General features: G+C 41.2%; 1 protein-coding gene and 1 long non-coding RNA gene across 4 annotated transcripts in view; one reads left to right on the forward strand and one right to left on the reverse strand.

The window, feature by feature from the left end:
* Positions 1 to 15,369, reverse strand: part of PARM1 (prostate androgen-regulated mucin-like protein 1) — a 173,814-nt gene that overhangs the window by 120,884 nt on the left and 37,561 nt on the right. Inside the window, exon 1 of one of the 3 annotated variants that reach the window (XM_032150092.2) lies at positions 2,482 to 2,773. The exons of the other annotated variants lie outside the window; for them this stretch is intronic. Coding sequence (XP_032005983.1) covers positions 2,482 to 2,524 — 43 coding nt within the window. The 5' untranslated portion in view covers positions 2,525 to 2,773. Of the gene's footprint in view, positions 1 to 2,481; positions 2,774 to 15,369 lie in introns of those variants that run through there. 3 annotated transcript variants of the gene reach the window in all.
* Positions 1,017 to 13,326, forward strand: LOC131382352 (uncharacterized). The gene is made up of 3 exons (XR_009211767.1): positions 1,017 to 1,296; positions 3,333 to 3,383; positions 13,200 to 13,326. It is a non-coding gene; the product is annotated as an uncharacterized LOC131382352 (long non-coding RNA).

Genomic DNA, 15,369 nt, shown 5'->3' on the forward strand with positions numbered 1-15,369 from the left:
AAAATATATAAATATATTTATATATACCCGAGTGAATAAATGTAGAGATCTACCCTTGTTGGCTTGTTGACGATGCACACATATTTGCAAGTATCCACTGTATGTGCTGGAGGAAATACTATGTATATTTTGAGAGGATTTGTTGAGCCAAAAAATAGGCCCCTGCCTAACGCTATTCCTGGCTCAAGAAAGTATCACCTTAAGAATTTTACAGAAATATCGTTGAAGCCTATGGCTAGAAGGGGAAAACGAGAAGGAAACAGAAAAGACACAAGGCCTGGTGAAACTAACTAGAGATTTGCTAGGGGAGTTCTGGGATAAGCCCCCAAAACACATGTGCCACTTTCACTTCACGAGCCCTCATCTCTTTCTTCTTTACCAATACGTCTATTTTTTTCTTTAAAAATGATATTTTACATTCTGAAAACACCTTAAAATTAAGGTGCAAAGAATCTCATGAGGTATTTATGCCAATTTTCATATTATTTTTTCAGACGATTTATTGCAAAGTAGCTCTAACAACAAACTGACGTCTTAAACAGATTCCTTCAGAGGCACAAACTTCAGGGGGAATGCAGCGTCCATTAGCTTCATCATTTTCAGCTTGGGATGTGCACATCGAAGCATAACTAGGGAAATGAGGCAGTATGTCTTCCTGAGTCTCGAGTCTCACAGCTGGAAGGCTGTGACCATCTGGGTTCTGATCCTAATTAGTGCGTGGGGGTAGGAGTGGTGCTCAGCCAGTCCCTGGCCCACCAGTCTCCTCACTCTGGCGGTGGGTCAAGGGTGATATTCCTCCCGGAATAGCGGAGCTAAACTGTAACGCTGAATTAAAAAAAAAAAAAAAAAAAAAGAGCTTCTTGGCGTGGGGGTGGGGAAGCTACAATACACTGCTTGTTAGGGTTAATCCCGGTTTTGACAATTGCCAGAGCTGTTCAAAAAAGGAAATGATTAAATAAACAAGACAAGCCACTAAATCAAATTTGCAAACGAACCTCTCTACTGACTCATTCAAGGGTTTCTGAACCTCAAGAAAAGATTTTTGAGTGAGGAGAAGTAAAGGTACCTTCCGTGTCATTACGTAAGCATCTCCTGCTTTGAGGATTACAGGAATTACCACCCGCAGCCAGCCGGGAGCTCCGCTGCCTATTACACCTGCCGGACCCAGGCTCTCTCAGCTCAGCCCGAGGCTGGGCAGCCAAAGCCGCCTGCGAGTATTCGGGAACTGTCGGCGGACGCGTCTCCAAACCGTGCCGAGATACTAGCGCGAAAGGGGTTTTCTCAGACGGACGTTCAGTAAGTAGAGAAAATACGCTATAGTTTCAAGTTGGGAAACTTTTCCTTATAACTGCATTACCCACTGTGAGCTGCCTGAAAACCGCTAGCTTCTTTTCAAGGGATTGCGACGACTCGTGTCCACAATTGTAGGAACCCGACGAACTCAAGAGGGCAGAAATACAGACTAAAGCATGAGTAGAATCGGTTTGCGCTATGTGACTTTGGGTCACATTTAAACTGAAAATGCCAGTGGCCGCGCAGTGGGGCTACTTTTCCCACCAGCACCATATCCACAGCCAGTTGTCCCTTTTCGGAAGACATTTTCTGGAAAAAATAGGTACCTGAACTCCAGATTCAAAGCGTCTTTCTGAATCTCTCCCCGGTCCCCGCCAAGTCGAGCTCAGTCGTCTGGCTCCCCTCTTCCCCATTCCCGCTGCCACAGGTCGCCACCGTCTGTGGTCCCGAAACCCGAGAGTGGCTCCTACGAAGCCTTTCAGAGGTGGTGCAGGGGTAGGGGAGAGGATGCTAGTTTAGCCAAGTTAATAGTTTCTTCTATGGGATACGTTTTTGGGGAGCTCTGGGGCAGAAGGTAGCCTTGCTCCCCCCAGTGACGATTGCGACTCTGACCAAGGCCAGGCCGCTGCTGTTAGTGCCACATCATCCTAAGCATAACTAGGAAGGGACGCCGGAGATCAGAGACCGCCAAGACTCGAGAAAGCAAACCAGCCCCGCCAGGCGCGCAGCCGCTGCTGAAGCCTTCCCAGATGCGAACCTCCCACACCCACTTCCCCGGCTTTTTCATCCCTTCCAGGGCCCAACCGCAACAAGAAGTCTGGTCCCGTACTTTGGCAGAGTGCGCTCCGAAACCCTGGTGAAGAAAGAGAAACCTTGAGGCGCAGTCCGTGTTGCCCACCCTGGGTTCGAACACGCAGCTCAGCCAGCCACCTGTTCTACAAAGCTGGAGTTTGTGCGGGCGCGGGCTGCGGCAGGAAGGACCCCATAGTCCCCTCCCTCGGTACGGTTCGGGACCGCCAAAGGTGCACATCGCCCCAAATCTAAGTGCGCACACACCTGCGCACTCACCCGGAGGCGCGGAGGCGCGCGGCGACTCACTGCCGGATCTCCTAGCTTCAGCCCCGACTCCGCGCTCGCTACTGGGGCCCACCCCGCGACCTGCCCTTCCGGGAGGATGGCGCCAATTACCTGCAGTTAAGATGTAAAGAGCGAAGAGAGTCTTGTAGACCATGGTAGCCTGGTGTTTGGTACCCAACCCGGGGCGGGTAGCAGGGAGTTTGCGGACTGACAGAGCGCACTGGGCGCTGGTAGCGACTCCTCTGCCGGGTGGGCTGCGGTGGGACCCGGGAAGCGCGGACAGCTCCACTGGAGGGCGCGAGGCAAACGAGGCGAACGCAGCGCAGCTCCGTCAGCTGCGTGCCCTCCGGTGCTCCGCGCGCTTCTGCTCCATCCCAGCCGCCGAGCCCAGGGCCGCCTCCGCCGCCGCCGCCGCGCCTGCGGCTGCCAAACCCCTCCCACCCGGCCCCTCGGCGATGACAGGGCCACCCCCTGGCCTTCCTTCTCTCAGCCCTCAGGTCCCGAGAGCCCCGGCCCAGAGCGGCCTCTGCTGGACAGTCAGGACACGAGACCCTGGGTTCAGCAAATGTTTGCACCCCTTGCACTGTGCTGGGAACTAGGGATGCAAAGAAATGTGACCACATCTCTGCTCTTAGGAATCTAGCTCAGCTTTTCTTACATGAGCTTACAGCCTTTAAAAAGGTGACCTAATGCCATTTTAGGAGTTCCCTCGGAGAACCGGCACATGTTCCAAGAATGAGGACCTTCTTCATTTGTCCAAACACTTCTGCGTGTGCATCATTAAACCCTCATCCACATTCAACCCAGCTGAGTTTTCTGGGGCCTGAACCAAGATGTCTGCCGCTGTATTCAGCTTCTTACTAGAAGAAAATACTAATGTCAGGTGGGATAACTAAGCCAGACACCCTACTAGGCGTTGTTTCATGAATCCTTCTAAGAATTATTATTATTCCATTTTACAGGTGAGAAAATGAAGGCACAGAGGAGACAATGTTCTCAAGTTCGCATAACTGGTAAGAATAGTTTGTGCACTAGGCCCATAATGACAAAGGCTGACGTTTCCTGAGTGATTGCTATGTGCTAGGCACTGGACAACGTGCTGTTCAGGAATCAACCAAGTCATTTAGTTATCACAACAATCCTTGGAGATTATATCCTCGTTTTCAGGGGAGAAAGTGGAAGCACAGAGAAGTTTAACTTGCCCGAGTTCACATAACTCGCCAAGTAGTGATAAGATGCCTGCCCAGGCACCCCGCTCAGCCTCTGTACTCTACTCCCTCTCGAGAGCCCAAAGCTTCTCGAAAGCCTACAGATTAGAACTGACCTTTCATTCAGTTCCCTCCCTGCTCCTGCTACACTTTAGGCTTGCTTAATTCTCACACTTCGATCAAAGCAGATGCCAGGTTCTCTCCCAATTCTGTTATTAATGAACCTGTTGGTCCCCTAGTCACTAGAGCTGGGGCACTGCAGGAGTTAGCAAGCCTTTGTAAAGAAATGATTTGCGTGGAAGACAGCTTTCTTTTTTCTGTAATATCTTCTTCAGATGCCTTGGGCTCTGTTCTCACTTCTTTCTCACATACCAGAAGCTGACTCTAGGAGGCCTGAGCACCTTATCTATGGTCAATTCCTCTGCCTGACTCTATCACACTACCACTTGTAGATTTTGCTCACACTTCCACAATCAGATTAAATTTGGATCATATTTTTTTCTCTTTGTTTTGGTAAATCTATTAATTTCTGTTGGAATGAGAAACAAAAAATACTCAAACCAAGTGCCCATCCCCCTCTCCATCCTCCCTGGCCAGATAAACTGCAAATTCAATTTGTTCAACATGTTCTCTGAATGCTTTTGACTTCAAGGTCCTTCCGGTTTCTAGGGTAATCTATGTGATTATGAACAATTTCTGCATCTGGGTTTTGGTTGTCATGGATGCAGGGACCACACACAGATGGAGTTATGCAGTGACATTCTATCAGGCACTAGTCCCTTTAAATAGGGCAGGTTAAGTAAGTGACTCTATGGCAGAAATAAAGGTTTTTGAAGGCCATTTCACAGAAAAAATTTATTCAATTGAAATTCAACAAAACTTGAAGAAGTCTTTCCGGAGTGCAAAGCATGTGCAGCTCTAACCTTGATATCTAAGATAATGGTTTGGTACTCAAAGAATCATGACCCCTACACACTAATCAGTGAAAATTTCCAAAACTTTTCTATTGTACACAGGATAGAGTTGAAATAATTTCTTTGATTAAAATAGTTCATTTTAATTGCTGACTAAAAATTTTAATTTATTAATTAATTTAGTCAGAGCATATTTAATCACTTATTTTATGCCAGCCCTTTTGCTAGGCAATGGGAATATAATGGTTGTAATAGCCAGGGTAGTGTAGGTTATGCTGCTGTAATAAAACAGCCCAAAGTCTCCCAAGCTTAAGCAATAATGGTTTATTTTTTGCTCATCAAAGTCTGCTATGGATCCAGTTTACACCTCAGAGTAGCTGTTCTCAGGATTCAGTGTTGTACCGCCATATCGAAACCTGCTTTTGTTACAGTAGGTAGCTAGCCAGGCATAAGTGGGGCAGCAGAGGGCTCTCCCCACACCCCACCAGGAAAGTCAGGTAACCATCATGTGATGGCCAGGCAGTTATTAACTATCTCTCTAAAATAATTGGTTACAGCTGGCACGAGGGAATGGCCATCCCCCCATAAATAGGGAACACATGAAACGGATAATCAGCAGCTTCCAATAAGATCTCAGGAGGTGGGCGACTGAACTCAAGCATGTGCATTAAGATGCAGTTTAACTGGTATATGACCTTCTGGGGGCATTAAAGGAATGCGAGATGCCAGAAGTAGGCCAGCATGTAAAACCCTAAGTCCAAGGTCAAATGGGGCACTTGACCTCCAAGATGCCCACTTAGGCCTCTTCCAACTGTACTTACCTTTCTTGCTGCTCTAAAGCTTTTTAATTAACTTCCACTCTTGCTCTGAAACTTGCCTCAGTCTCTTATTCTGCCTTATGCCCCTCAATTGTATTCTTTCTTCCGAAGCAAGAATTGAGGTTGCTGCAGACCTGTACTGATTCCCCGCCGGTGACTCGAATAACTTCCACCTCTAACAGTTTCACATCCACTGAGTTAGGGAAAGAGAGAAGTGGAGAATTAAGTATTTAAATCGTCCACCTAAAAGTGACACTTCTGTTCATATTTTATGGACTAAGGCAAGTCAATGGCCATGCCCAACTTCAAGAAAGCAAGAAAGCATGTTATTTTTGTGTGCTCGGATAGAGACAAGAACTCTATAGCAGGGAACGTTGTGATGTGTGCCACAGGGGCTAATTGTCCCTGCACCAGGAAACTTATTTTCTAGTAGCGGGGAGTTAAACATTGAATGAATAATCACAAAGACATATGCAATAACATTATATTAAATGCTACAATAATAATAATGATGAAAATTTATTAATTGTTGTAAGCATTTTATGTACAGTCATGTGTTTACATTTCTATACTCTAACTTTGTGAGATAGATAATGTAGAAGACCAGAATATGCCACTTCAGAATATGCCTTTTCAGTATAAGTATTTGTTTGAGAAACAGCAGCTATAGGAGCAACTCTGAGAACAGAGTGGAAATTCACCCTTTTTGTAGGGTGAATTTAAATCTATAAAGGAAGTTTTCATTTGTAAAAATGTCTTCCTCTGAGTTCTAGGAAGAGAAGGATGGCACTAAGTTACTGGAAACTCTTACCAATGGAGAGGGTGCTAACTTAAATATGCATAACAAACTTTACCTTTGTTTGCCATGTTTTACCTGGTCACTTCCTCGTAACTGCACCCCTACCCCCATACTCCTCTTTCTTTGTTTCAGCTGAAGATGATATTTAAGTTTGAATTCAAAGTCACCTCTTTGAAAATTACTAATTCCCTATCTCATATATATATATATATATATATATATATATATATATATATATACATGTTAATAACTTTGTGGGGTTTTTGTTGTTGTTAATCTGTCTTTTGTTATAGGGGATCCCAGCTTAGAACTCATAAAGGGTAGAGAGAAAAATTATCTTTTCTCTCCCTAAATACTATTATTATCAAATTTTACAAAGTAAGAAACTGAGAAATACTTATACAGAATAAAACTTTGAAGGAAACTAAGGGATGCAATGAGATATAATAGCAGGGAAACTAGTACTCCTCAGTGGGGTCAGGGATGGAATTTGCATGTAACCTTTAGTTATGACTTACAGAAAAAGCCATTTTTTTTTTTTTAATTATACTTTAGGTTTTAGGGTACATGTGCATTTTTTTTTAGTAGAATTCTTAGTTCTTTTATAATACTCCACTGGGATAAAATCTCAGATAAATCTACCTTTTACTGACTTTGACTCTTCTTTGATCATTGTTAAGATGAATTTTTAGTGTTGTGGACTTTTAATATTTTACCAAAAAATTGCTCTTGGCTGACTTAGATTTTTACATCCTGAATGTATTATACTTTATAATTTTAGATAATATATTTTAGATAATATGGAAGTATTATTTCTGGATTCTTGATATCATGAGATGGTTTCATCTGGACTCTTGGCTTAAGTGAGAGAATAGCTTGGCTGAGAGAGGTGCAGTAGTTAGAGGTTGGGTCCTAATCCCCTCTGCCATCTACTAAGTGATTCTAATTAATTACTTGGCACCTCTATTCCTTTGTTTCTGTATCAGTCTGCTAGGGCTGCCATAACAGAACATCACCAACGAGGTGGCTTAAACAACATAAATGTATTTTTTCCATGTTATGGAAGTTGGATGTCTAAGGCCAAGGTGATACCAGTATTCAGGCTCTTGACACCATTGCAAGAAGGAATTCATGAATGAGTCAGAAAATAGTGACAGTAGGAGATTTATTGCAAAGTGAAAAGCATATATTCAAGAAAGGGGTTGTGGGGGTACAGAATTGTTTGATGGAGTTTGTTTGACAGAGTTGTTTGATGGAGTTTGGAGTTTCTGTCTTTATGGGCTTCTTTAACCAAGGGGTGGAATATTCATTAAAATTCCTGGAAAAAGTTAGAGATCTCTCAGAACTGTGGTGCCACCTATTTTTTTACACCAAATATGGGTGTTCTCAGGACTGTCATGGCACTGGTGGGTATGTAATTGATAATGTTAACAATAATGTAATGAGGTCCTAGGAGAAATCTAGGTCAAATCCAGTGCCATGTTGGATCCAGTTGGTCTTAGCCAGCTGGGTCCATACCTTGGGTTTTCAGGGTCTTATCAGTTCCTAGCTTCTGCAGCTATTTCAACAGTTTCCTTTTGCTAGTCATGCAAAACTGCTGTCTGGAATTTTCTTTTCTACTGCGACCACCCTGTATTATTCCTGTCTCAAAGGTGCTGGCAGTATTGGTTTCTGGTAAGACCTCTCTCCTTGTCTTGTAGGTGGCTGTCTTCTCACTATATTCTCATATGACCTTTTCTCTGTATGTGCACACTCCTGGTATCTCTTCCTCTTCTTATAAGGATACCTGTCCTGTTGGATTAGAGTCCCATCTATATAACCTCATTTAACCTTAATTACTTACTTAAAGCCCTATCTTCAAGTATAGTCTATTGGGGGTTAGGGCTTCAGCATGTAAATTTTGGGGGACACATTCAGTTAATAACATTTCACCCTTTGGCCACCTCAAAATTCATGTCCTCTCACATGCAAAATACATTCACTCCATCCACCCCAACAGCCCCAAAAGCCTTAACCCATTCCAGCATATAAAATCCAGTCTCATTAAAATATTATAAAAATCAGATATGGGTGAGACTTGAGGTATAATTCATTGTGAGGCAAAATTCCTCTCTAGCTGTGAACCTATGAAATCAGACAAGTTTTGTGCTTCCAAAATATAATAGTGGTACAAGCATAGGATAGTTTCCTCCTGGCGTTATAGGGAAGATTGAATGGATTATATATGTGAGAGGCTTGGTGTGTTCTTTTTTTTTTTGAGAGTCTTGCTCTGTCACCCAGGCTGGAGTGCAGTGGCGCGATCTCCTCTCACTGCAAGCTCCGCCTCCCGGGTTCATGCCATTCTCCTGCCTCAGCCTCCGGAGTAGCTGGGACTACAGGCGCCCGCCACCACGCCCGGCTAATTTTTTTGTATTTTTAGTAGAGACGGGGTTTCACTGCATTAGCCGGTATGGTCTTGATCTCCTGACCTCGTGATCTACCTGCCTTGGTCTCCCAAAGTGCTGGGATTACAGGCATGAGCCACCACGCCCGGCCAAGGTGTGTTCTAAGTACCAATAAATGTCAGCCATTATTAGAGGATAAGTTTTGGAGTACATTAAAAAATTAGGTGTTCTAAAATACAAGGAGAAAATGGCTGGATATGGTGGCTTATACCTGTAGTTCCAGCACTTTGGGAGGCTGAAGTGGGTAGATCCCCTTAGGTCAGGAGTTCAAGACCAGCCTGGCCAACATGGTGAAACCCCATCTCTACTAAAAATACAATAATTAGTGGGGCGTGGTGGCACATGCCTGTAATCTCAGGTACTTGGGAGACTAAGGTGGGAGACTCGCTTGAACCCAGGAGATAGAGGTTGTAGTGAGCTGAGACTGCATCATTGCACTCCAGCCTGGGCGACAAGAGCGAAACTCTGTCTTAGAAAAAATAAAAAATAAATAAAATACAAGAAGAAAACATTAATACCTGCTGTGGGTATTTCTTGACACACAGAACTATGTGCCTTGGGCTCTACCTTTAGTAATCACTCTCCTGCTACAACTGAGCTGCAGTGGGAAGCTCTAAACTATCTCTGTCAGCCCCTTCCCCACCTCGCCCTCCTTCCCAAAGGCAAAAATGCAGCAGCTTCAAGACCCTGATATATTTTGTCTTGGCTTTATTTCTCTCTCCAAGAGGCATTGCAAAATATTTTCTTTGGGTCTGCCACGCTTCTCCCCATTACTTTGCTTTTCTCTTCTTAACTCCAACTTTTAATTTTAATGGCAAAAAAGATTAAAGGAAGTAGTGCAATATGTGCAAAAGGGTAAATTTGGAACTCAGTTAAGAAAATCTGCTTGAATGGGGCAGTTTTAAAAGAGTATGATGAAACATGATAATTTCCCTGATTTAAATAACATTGTTTGAGGCTGCATGAGGTACTTGAGGACAATAAACCATGTGTCAGTAATTTTTATTTTAATTAAGAATAAAGCCCCCTAAACCAAAAATAAAATTCTAAGCTCCCCAGCTAACCCAACTGACCCTTCCTCTTGGCCAAGGGGATTCCAAAGTTAACTGGAAAAACTAGTTCAGGCCATGATGGGAAATGGAGGTCAGATATGCCTCATTAATCCTCCTCCCTTTGGAATTCAGGCATAGACGATCATCATTAACTTTAAAATGGAGACCTTAAGACTGACAAAACAGACTCTTTAAGTCTGATAAGAAACATTTATAATCTATTTTCTCTGAAGCCTGCTACATGGAGGCTTCATCTGCATAATAAGAACCTTGGTCTCCACAACCCCTTATCTTAACCCAGACACTCCCTTCTATTGATTCCAGGTCTTTGGCTCAACTCTTTAAACCAATTGCCAATTGGAAAATCTTTGAATTCACCTATGACCTTGGAAGCTCCTAGTTCAAGTTGTCCTGCTTTTCCGGACCAAAACAATGTACATCTTACATGTATTGACTGATGTCTTCTGTCTCCCTAAAACATGTAAAACCAAGTTGTGTCCTGAACTACTTTGGGCACATGATCTCAGGATCTCCTGAGGCTGTGTCATGGTCATGTCCCTAACCTTGGCAAAATAAACTTCTAAACTGATGAAGACCTGTCTCAAATACCTTTTGGTTTACAGCCCTGACAATATTTCATGAAGGAAGAAACTCCTTCTTGGATGTGACGCACATAATGAAATCTTCTATTTAAACTAGTCTAAAACTTAATTGAGTTGATACAGTACTATCCAACAGAAATAAATTACAAGCCATATAGAAATTTAAAAATTTCTAGTAGACACATTTTAAAAAAGTAAAACTAAGTTATGTTAATTTTAATAATATGCTTTAATATATCTAAAATATTATTTTGACAGTAATAAATATAAAAAATTGAGATATTTTACATTAAAAAAATTCAAAATCTTCAAATTCTAGTGTATATTTTATACTTATAGTAAATTGCAATTCTGACATGAATTCATCTCAATTTCGAGTATTTAAAAGCCAAACGTGGCTAGTAGCAATCATAATGGACAGTGCAGTTTTAGAACCTGGACCTAGTCTTTCGCCGTGCCTCTGAATATGTTCTATAAAAGTAAGAAACAGTGCTACTGAGGCTTTCTCAACTGACAGTACTGTGTAGTAGTTGAAAGCTTGAAACTTGCTGATTGCATGGCCTGAGGCAACTTACTTAATCCCTCTAACCCTCAGTTTCCCCATTTGTGAAATGGAGGTGTTAATAATAATCCATTACTTCAAAGCATTGTTTTAAGTATTAAATGCATGGAAATTATTTGGAATTGAACCTAGACAGGTTAGATCCTTAACAAATACTTGCTGTTATTTTTGGTAGCAATGATTATGGTGATGTTGAAAAATTGTTGTTAATAGTAAAATCAGACTGTGCATGGTGGCTCATGTCTGTAATCCCAGCCCTTTGGGAGGCCAAGGTGGGAGGACTGCTTGAGCCCAGGAGTTCAAGACCAGCCTGGGCAACAGAGGGAGACCCTGACTCTACAAAACACAAAAAAATTAGTCAGGTGTGGTGATATGTGCTGTGGTTCTAGTTACTCAGAAGGCTGAGATGAGAGAATCAGTTGAGTCCAGGAGGCTGAGGCTGCAGTGACCTGTGATAGTGCTACTGCACTCCAGCCTTGACAACAGAGTGAGTACCTGTCTGAGGTGGGTGGATCATGAGGTCAGGAGATCCAGACCATCTTGGCTAACATGGTGAAACTCCATCTCTACTAAAAATACAAAAAAAAATTAGGCGGGCATGGTGGCAGGTGCCTGTAGTCCCAGCTACTCGGGAGGCTGAGGCAGGAGAACGGGGTGAACCTGGGAGGCGGAGTTTGCAGTGAGTCAAGATCGCACCAGTGCACTCCAGCCTGGGTGACAGAGTGAGACTCCGTCTCAAAAATACATTAATTAATTAATTAATTAAATAAAAATAAAAATTAGTAAATAAAAAATAAAAATAGTAAAATCATGCCAAATATTTCTGTAATATTTGGAAGAATTAGATTCCTTACTACTCAAAGACACTGACAATGTCCCTTATCCTTAGAAATTTACATATGCATAGTTTAGAGTAGCATTTCTCAACCTTTTTGGTCTTAGGATCCCTTTATACCCCTAACACTTATTAAGAACCTGCCCTCCCACTCCTGGCCAAACTGTTTATTTAGGTTGAAGGAACATTTTAAGATCCCCTTCAGATAATTGTGATCTGTCCTCTTTTATACTACATGAATACTCAACAAGCAGTAGTTTCTTAAAAGTTTGTTGCAATACAGAATCCAAAAGCATTTCAGTGTAATTTTCATATTCTGTCAAATTAAAATCCATTGATCTATCTTATATGTTGAATATATCTTTTATCCATGCATGATTTTATATCATAATGCATTGGTCACAAAGAAAATATTGGTTCACCAAGTTCATTCAAATTTTAACATATTTCATTATACAATATCAAAAAGTCACATTTGTTAACATCTTCATGTATATCACCAGAAAAATCTTTAATCGTTGGAAACTGTCAAACTAATAGTAAAAAATACAAGTTTCCCAGAATTCTAATATTCCCTTGAAAGCTTGCATCTTATTGGTACCAAATAATGTCAATTATTTTATTTCCTTCCTTCCTTCCTTCCTTCCTTCCTTCCTTCCTTCCTTCCTTCTTCCTTCCTTCCTTCCTTCCTTCCTTCCTTCCTTCCTTCCTTCCTTCCTTCTTTCCTTCCTTCCTTCCTTCCTTCCCTCCTTCCCTCCTTCCTTCCTTGTTTCCTTCCCTTCTTCCTTTCTTTCATTTATTTTTCTTTTCTTTTTTTTTTGAGACAGGGTCTTGCTCTGTCTCCCAGGATCCAGGATGGAGTGCAGTGGCATGATCATGGCTCACTGTAGCCTCGAACTTCCTGCTTCAGCCTCCTGAGTAGCTGGAACTACAGGTGTGCATCATCATGCCTAGCTAATTTTTTTTTTAATGTTTTGTAGGGATGGGGTCTCTGTGTGCTGCCCAGGCTGGTCTTGAATTCTTGGGCTCGAGCAATCCTTCAGACTCAGCCTCCCAAAGTGCTGGGATTACAGGTGTGAGTCACTGCATCTGGCCACATTTGTTTTGTTTGACATGACATGCTAACTTCATAGAGAAAATGTCTCACAAATACTGAAGCCTAAATAACCATAGTTTGTCTGTTAATAATGTTTTCAAGTGAAAATAGTGTTTCATAAAAAAGTGGTTAGGTTAGTTTTCAATTCAAGTCATCACATACATACATTTCCTTGGAACAACCACGTACTTTGGTATTCAGCAAAAATGCTTTATGCATACTTTTCATTCATTTATATGAAAAAGATGTGTGTTCAAGATCAAGATTTTATAAAAACTAAGAATTTTTACTGCTTCATTAAGGACATTCATAAGGACATGAATGGTGGTGAGTAATACAATGACTGCTAGTATAGTTTGGTGCCACTGCCTACATTTGTGTTAAAGCACCAGAAGTTTTATCCACAATTGCTTTTGTAGCATCAATGGAAAAATCAAAATGCAAAAAAAGAGATAAATAACATCTTAGTAATATTATGAAAATGGCTTTGGCTTCACAGACCTAAAAGGATCAGACTCCTAGGAGTTTGTGAACCACACTTTGAGAACTGCTGGCTTAGAGAAATATCGTAGAAAATTGTGAAGGACATCAACTGTTTTAACTGCCTAGAGTATCCGTTTCTTCAGGTAAGTGTTCTTTCCTCTGCTTTAAGCAACTAGTTTCAATGGTGGTGGCTATTTTCCTATGGAGGCTGCCTCCTACCCTATGGGTGACTGGTATGGGGTAGACACCAGACTCTTTATATTCAGTATACTTTCTCAGAATTCTTAAACTTGGAACCAGAAAATGCCACTAATAGTTGCTCTCTGGGAGCAAAGTTATGAAGTTCTGGCATTTTGGTGAATCACCCAAGCATGTAGAAAAAGCTAGTCTAAAATAAGATAGAGAAACCCAACTCTCAGAGAGAACCAGAAATGGGAGAAGGCTTGGTAGCATTCCAGTCCCTGGTTCCACTTGTCCTTGAGGCCCGACCACATTCTTGCCCTTCTTGCTACCCTGTGAGCGTTTTGATAAATTTCCCTTGCCTCTAAACACTTTATATTTTCACAATCTTTATGAATTTGTCCAACTGTCTTTTTTTCTGAACACTTTTGCTAGCATGAGTTGTTACACATTTTAGTAGATTCCACTTCAGATTACACTGAATTTGAGTTTTCTCAACTTTGAAAATATTCTTGACTGCAGTTTTACTCAGACCATTCATAGAGGCTATGAATTCATGTTATTAACTTCAAAGTCAGTATTAAATTATCAAATAAACATCAACAACTGAATAGCATTTGGTAACAACTGTAAACTCATCAAGAGCCAAAGAAAAACACTAGAAATTATTTTCCTTCTATCTTAATTTATCCAAAATTGACTCCCAACATCCTCAACTTATTAAGCAACTGTTCTGACAGAAAGATTAATAATCTAAACAAGTTTACTTTCTTTGGACATCTTTTTTTTGTTGTTATTGTTGCTGCAATTGAATAAAATATAATTAACTTGCACCTGGTAAATGACTTTTCTTGCTTGACTAAAAACCAGACTACTTGGAAACTGACTTTGGTTGAAGATTCATTTCAGACTTTTGTGGGAAAAATCTACTGAGATATTTTGTTTTAAAGTTTCAAATTTTTCTGACTCAGGGAGTATTGTACATCAAAGATAGTGTGGCAATCATTTAGTCTGGTACTGTAGACCTATGTTGTATTCTTTTAAAGTAACAATGACGTAATAACATGTGTAAAACACAATGCTTACAATTGATTTAGATAACAAAATAATCTACTTTCCATTCTATTTTAAAAATGTGATATTCAAAATCTGTTTTTCTCTTCATTTTCTTATTTGTTTTATTTTGGCAAGATGCGTATGCAGTAACAATAAAAAAAAAAGATAAAATGCAGTGGTATGTGCTGAATGTGTCCTCTAAAGAGCATGTATTGAAATTTCAATTCCTAATGCATTGTGTTGGGAGATGGGGCTTAATGAGAGATGATTAGGCTATGGGGGTGAAGTGAATGAATTAATATTATCATCATGAGAGTGGGTTTGATATAAAAGACCCCCTTTCTCTCTGTTGTGCTCACCTTTGCCCTTAGCCATGAGATGACACAACAAGAAGGCCTTCACACAATGCCAGCCCCTTGATCTTGGCCTAAGTCTCTAGAAACACGTGCCAATAAATTCATGCTCGTTATAATTTACACAGTGTCTAGTGTCTAGTATTTTGTTATAGTAGCACAAAACAAAGGCAATACGTGTGACACTCAAAATGCTTCCAACCTATGCATTTTTCACTGTGATTTGTAGTGCACCGAGAAGCAGTGTGAAGCCATGAAAGTGCCACAGTCTCTGTCACAACTACTCAACACTAACACTGCTGTTGTGGTATGAAATTTGCCACAAGCAATAAAGAAATGACTGTAGCTCTGTTTCAATACAATTTTTGTCATAGAATCTGAAATTTGAATTTCAAATCATTTTCAGATGTCTTTAAATATTCTTTTGCGTTTTTCCAACCATTCTGAGGTCACAGGTTATACAAAAACAGATTTGGCCTGCTGGCCATAGTTTATCTACCCATGCTCTAGAGATTTCCATTTGATTTTGCTACGTGTTCTGGATTAGTTCAATCCTGTAACAACTTCAGATTATTAGCTTGGGGTTTCTTGAGCTAG

The sequence above is a fragment of the Hylobates moloch genome, unplaced genomic scaffold, assembly GCF_009828535.3.
Source record: "Hylobates moloch isolate HMO894 unplaced genomic scaffold, HMol_V3 SCAFFOLD_2, whole genome shotgun sequence".
Classification (NCBI taxonomy): Eukaryota; Metazoa; Chordata; class Mammalia; order Primates; family Hylobatidae; genus Hylobates; species Hylobates moloch.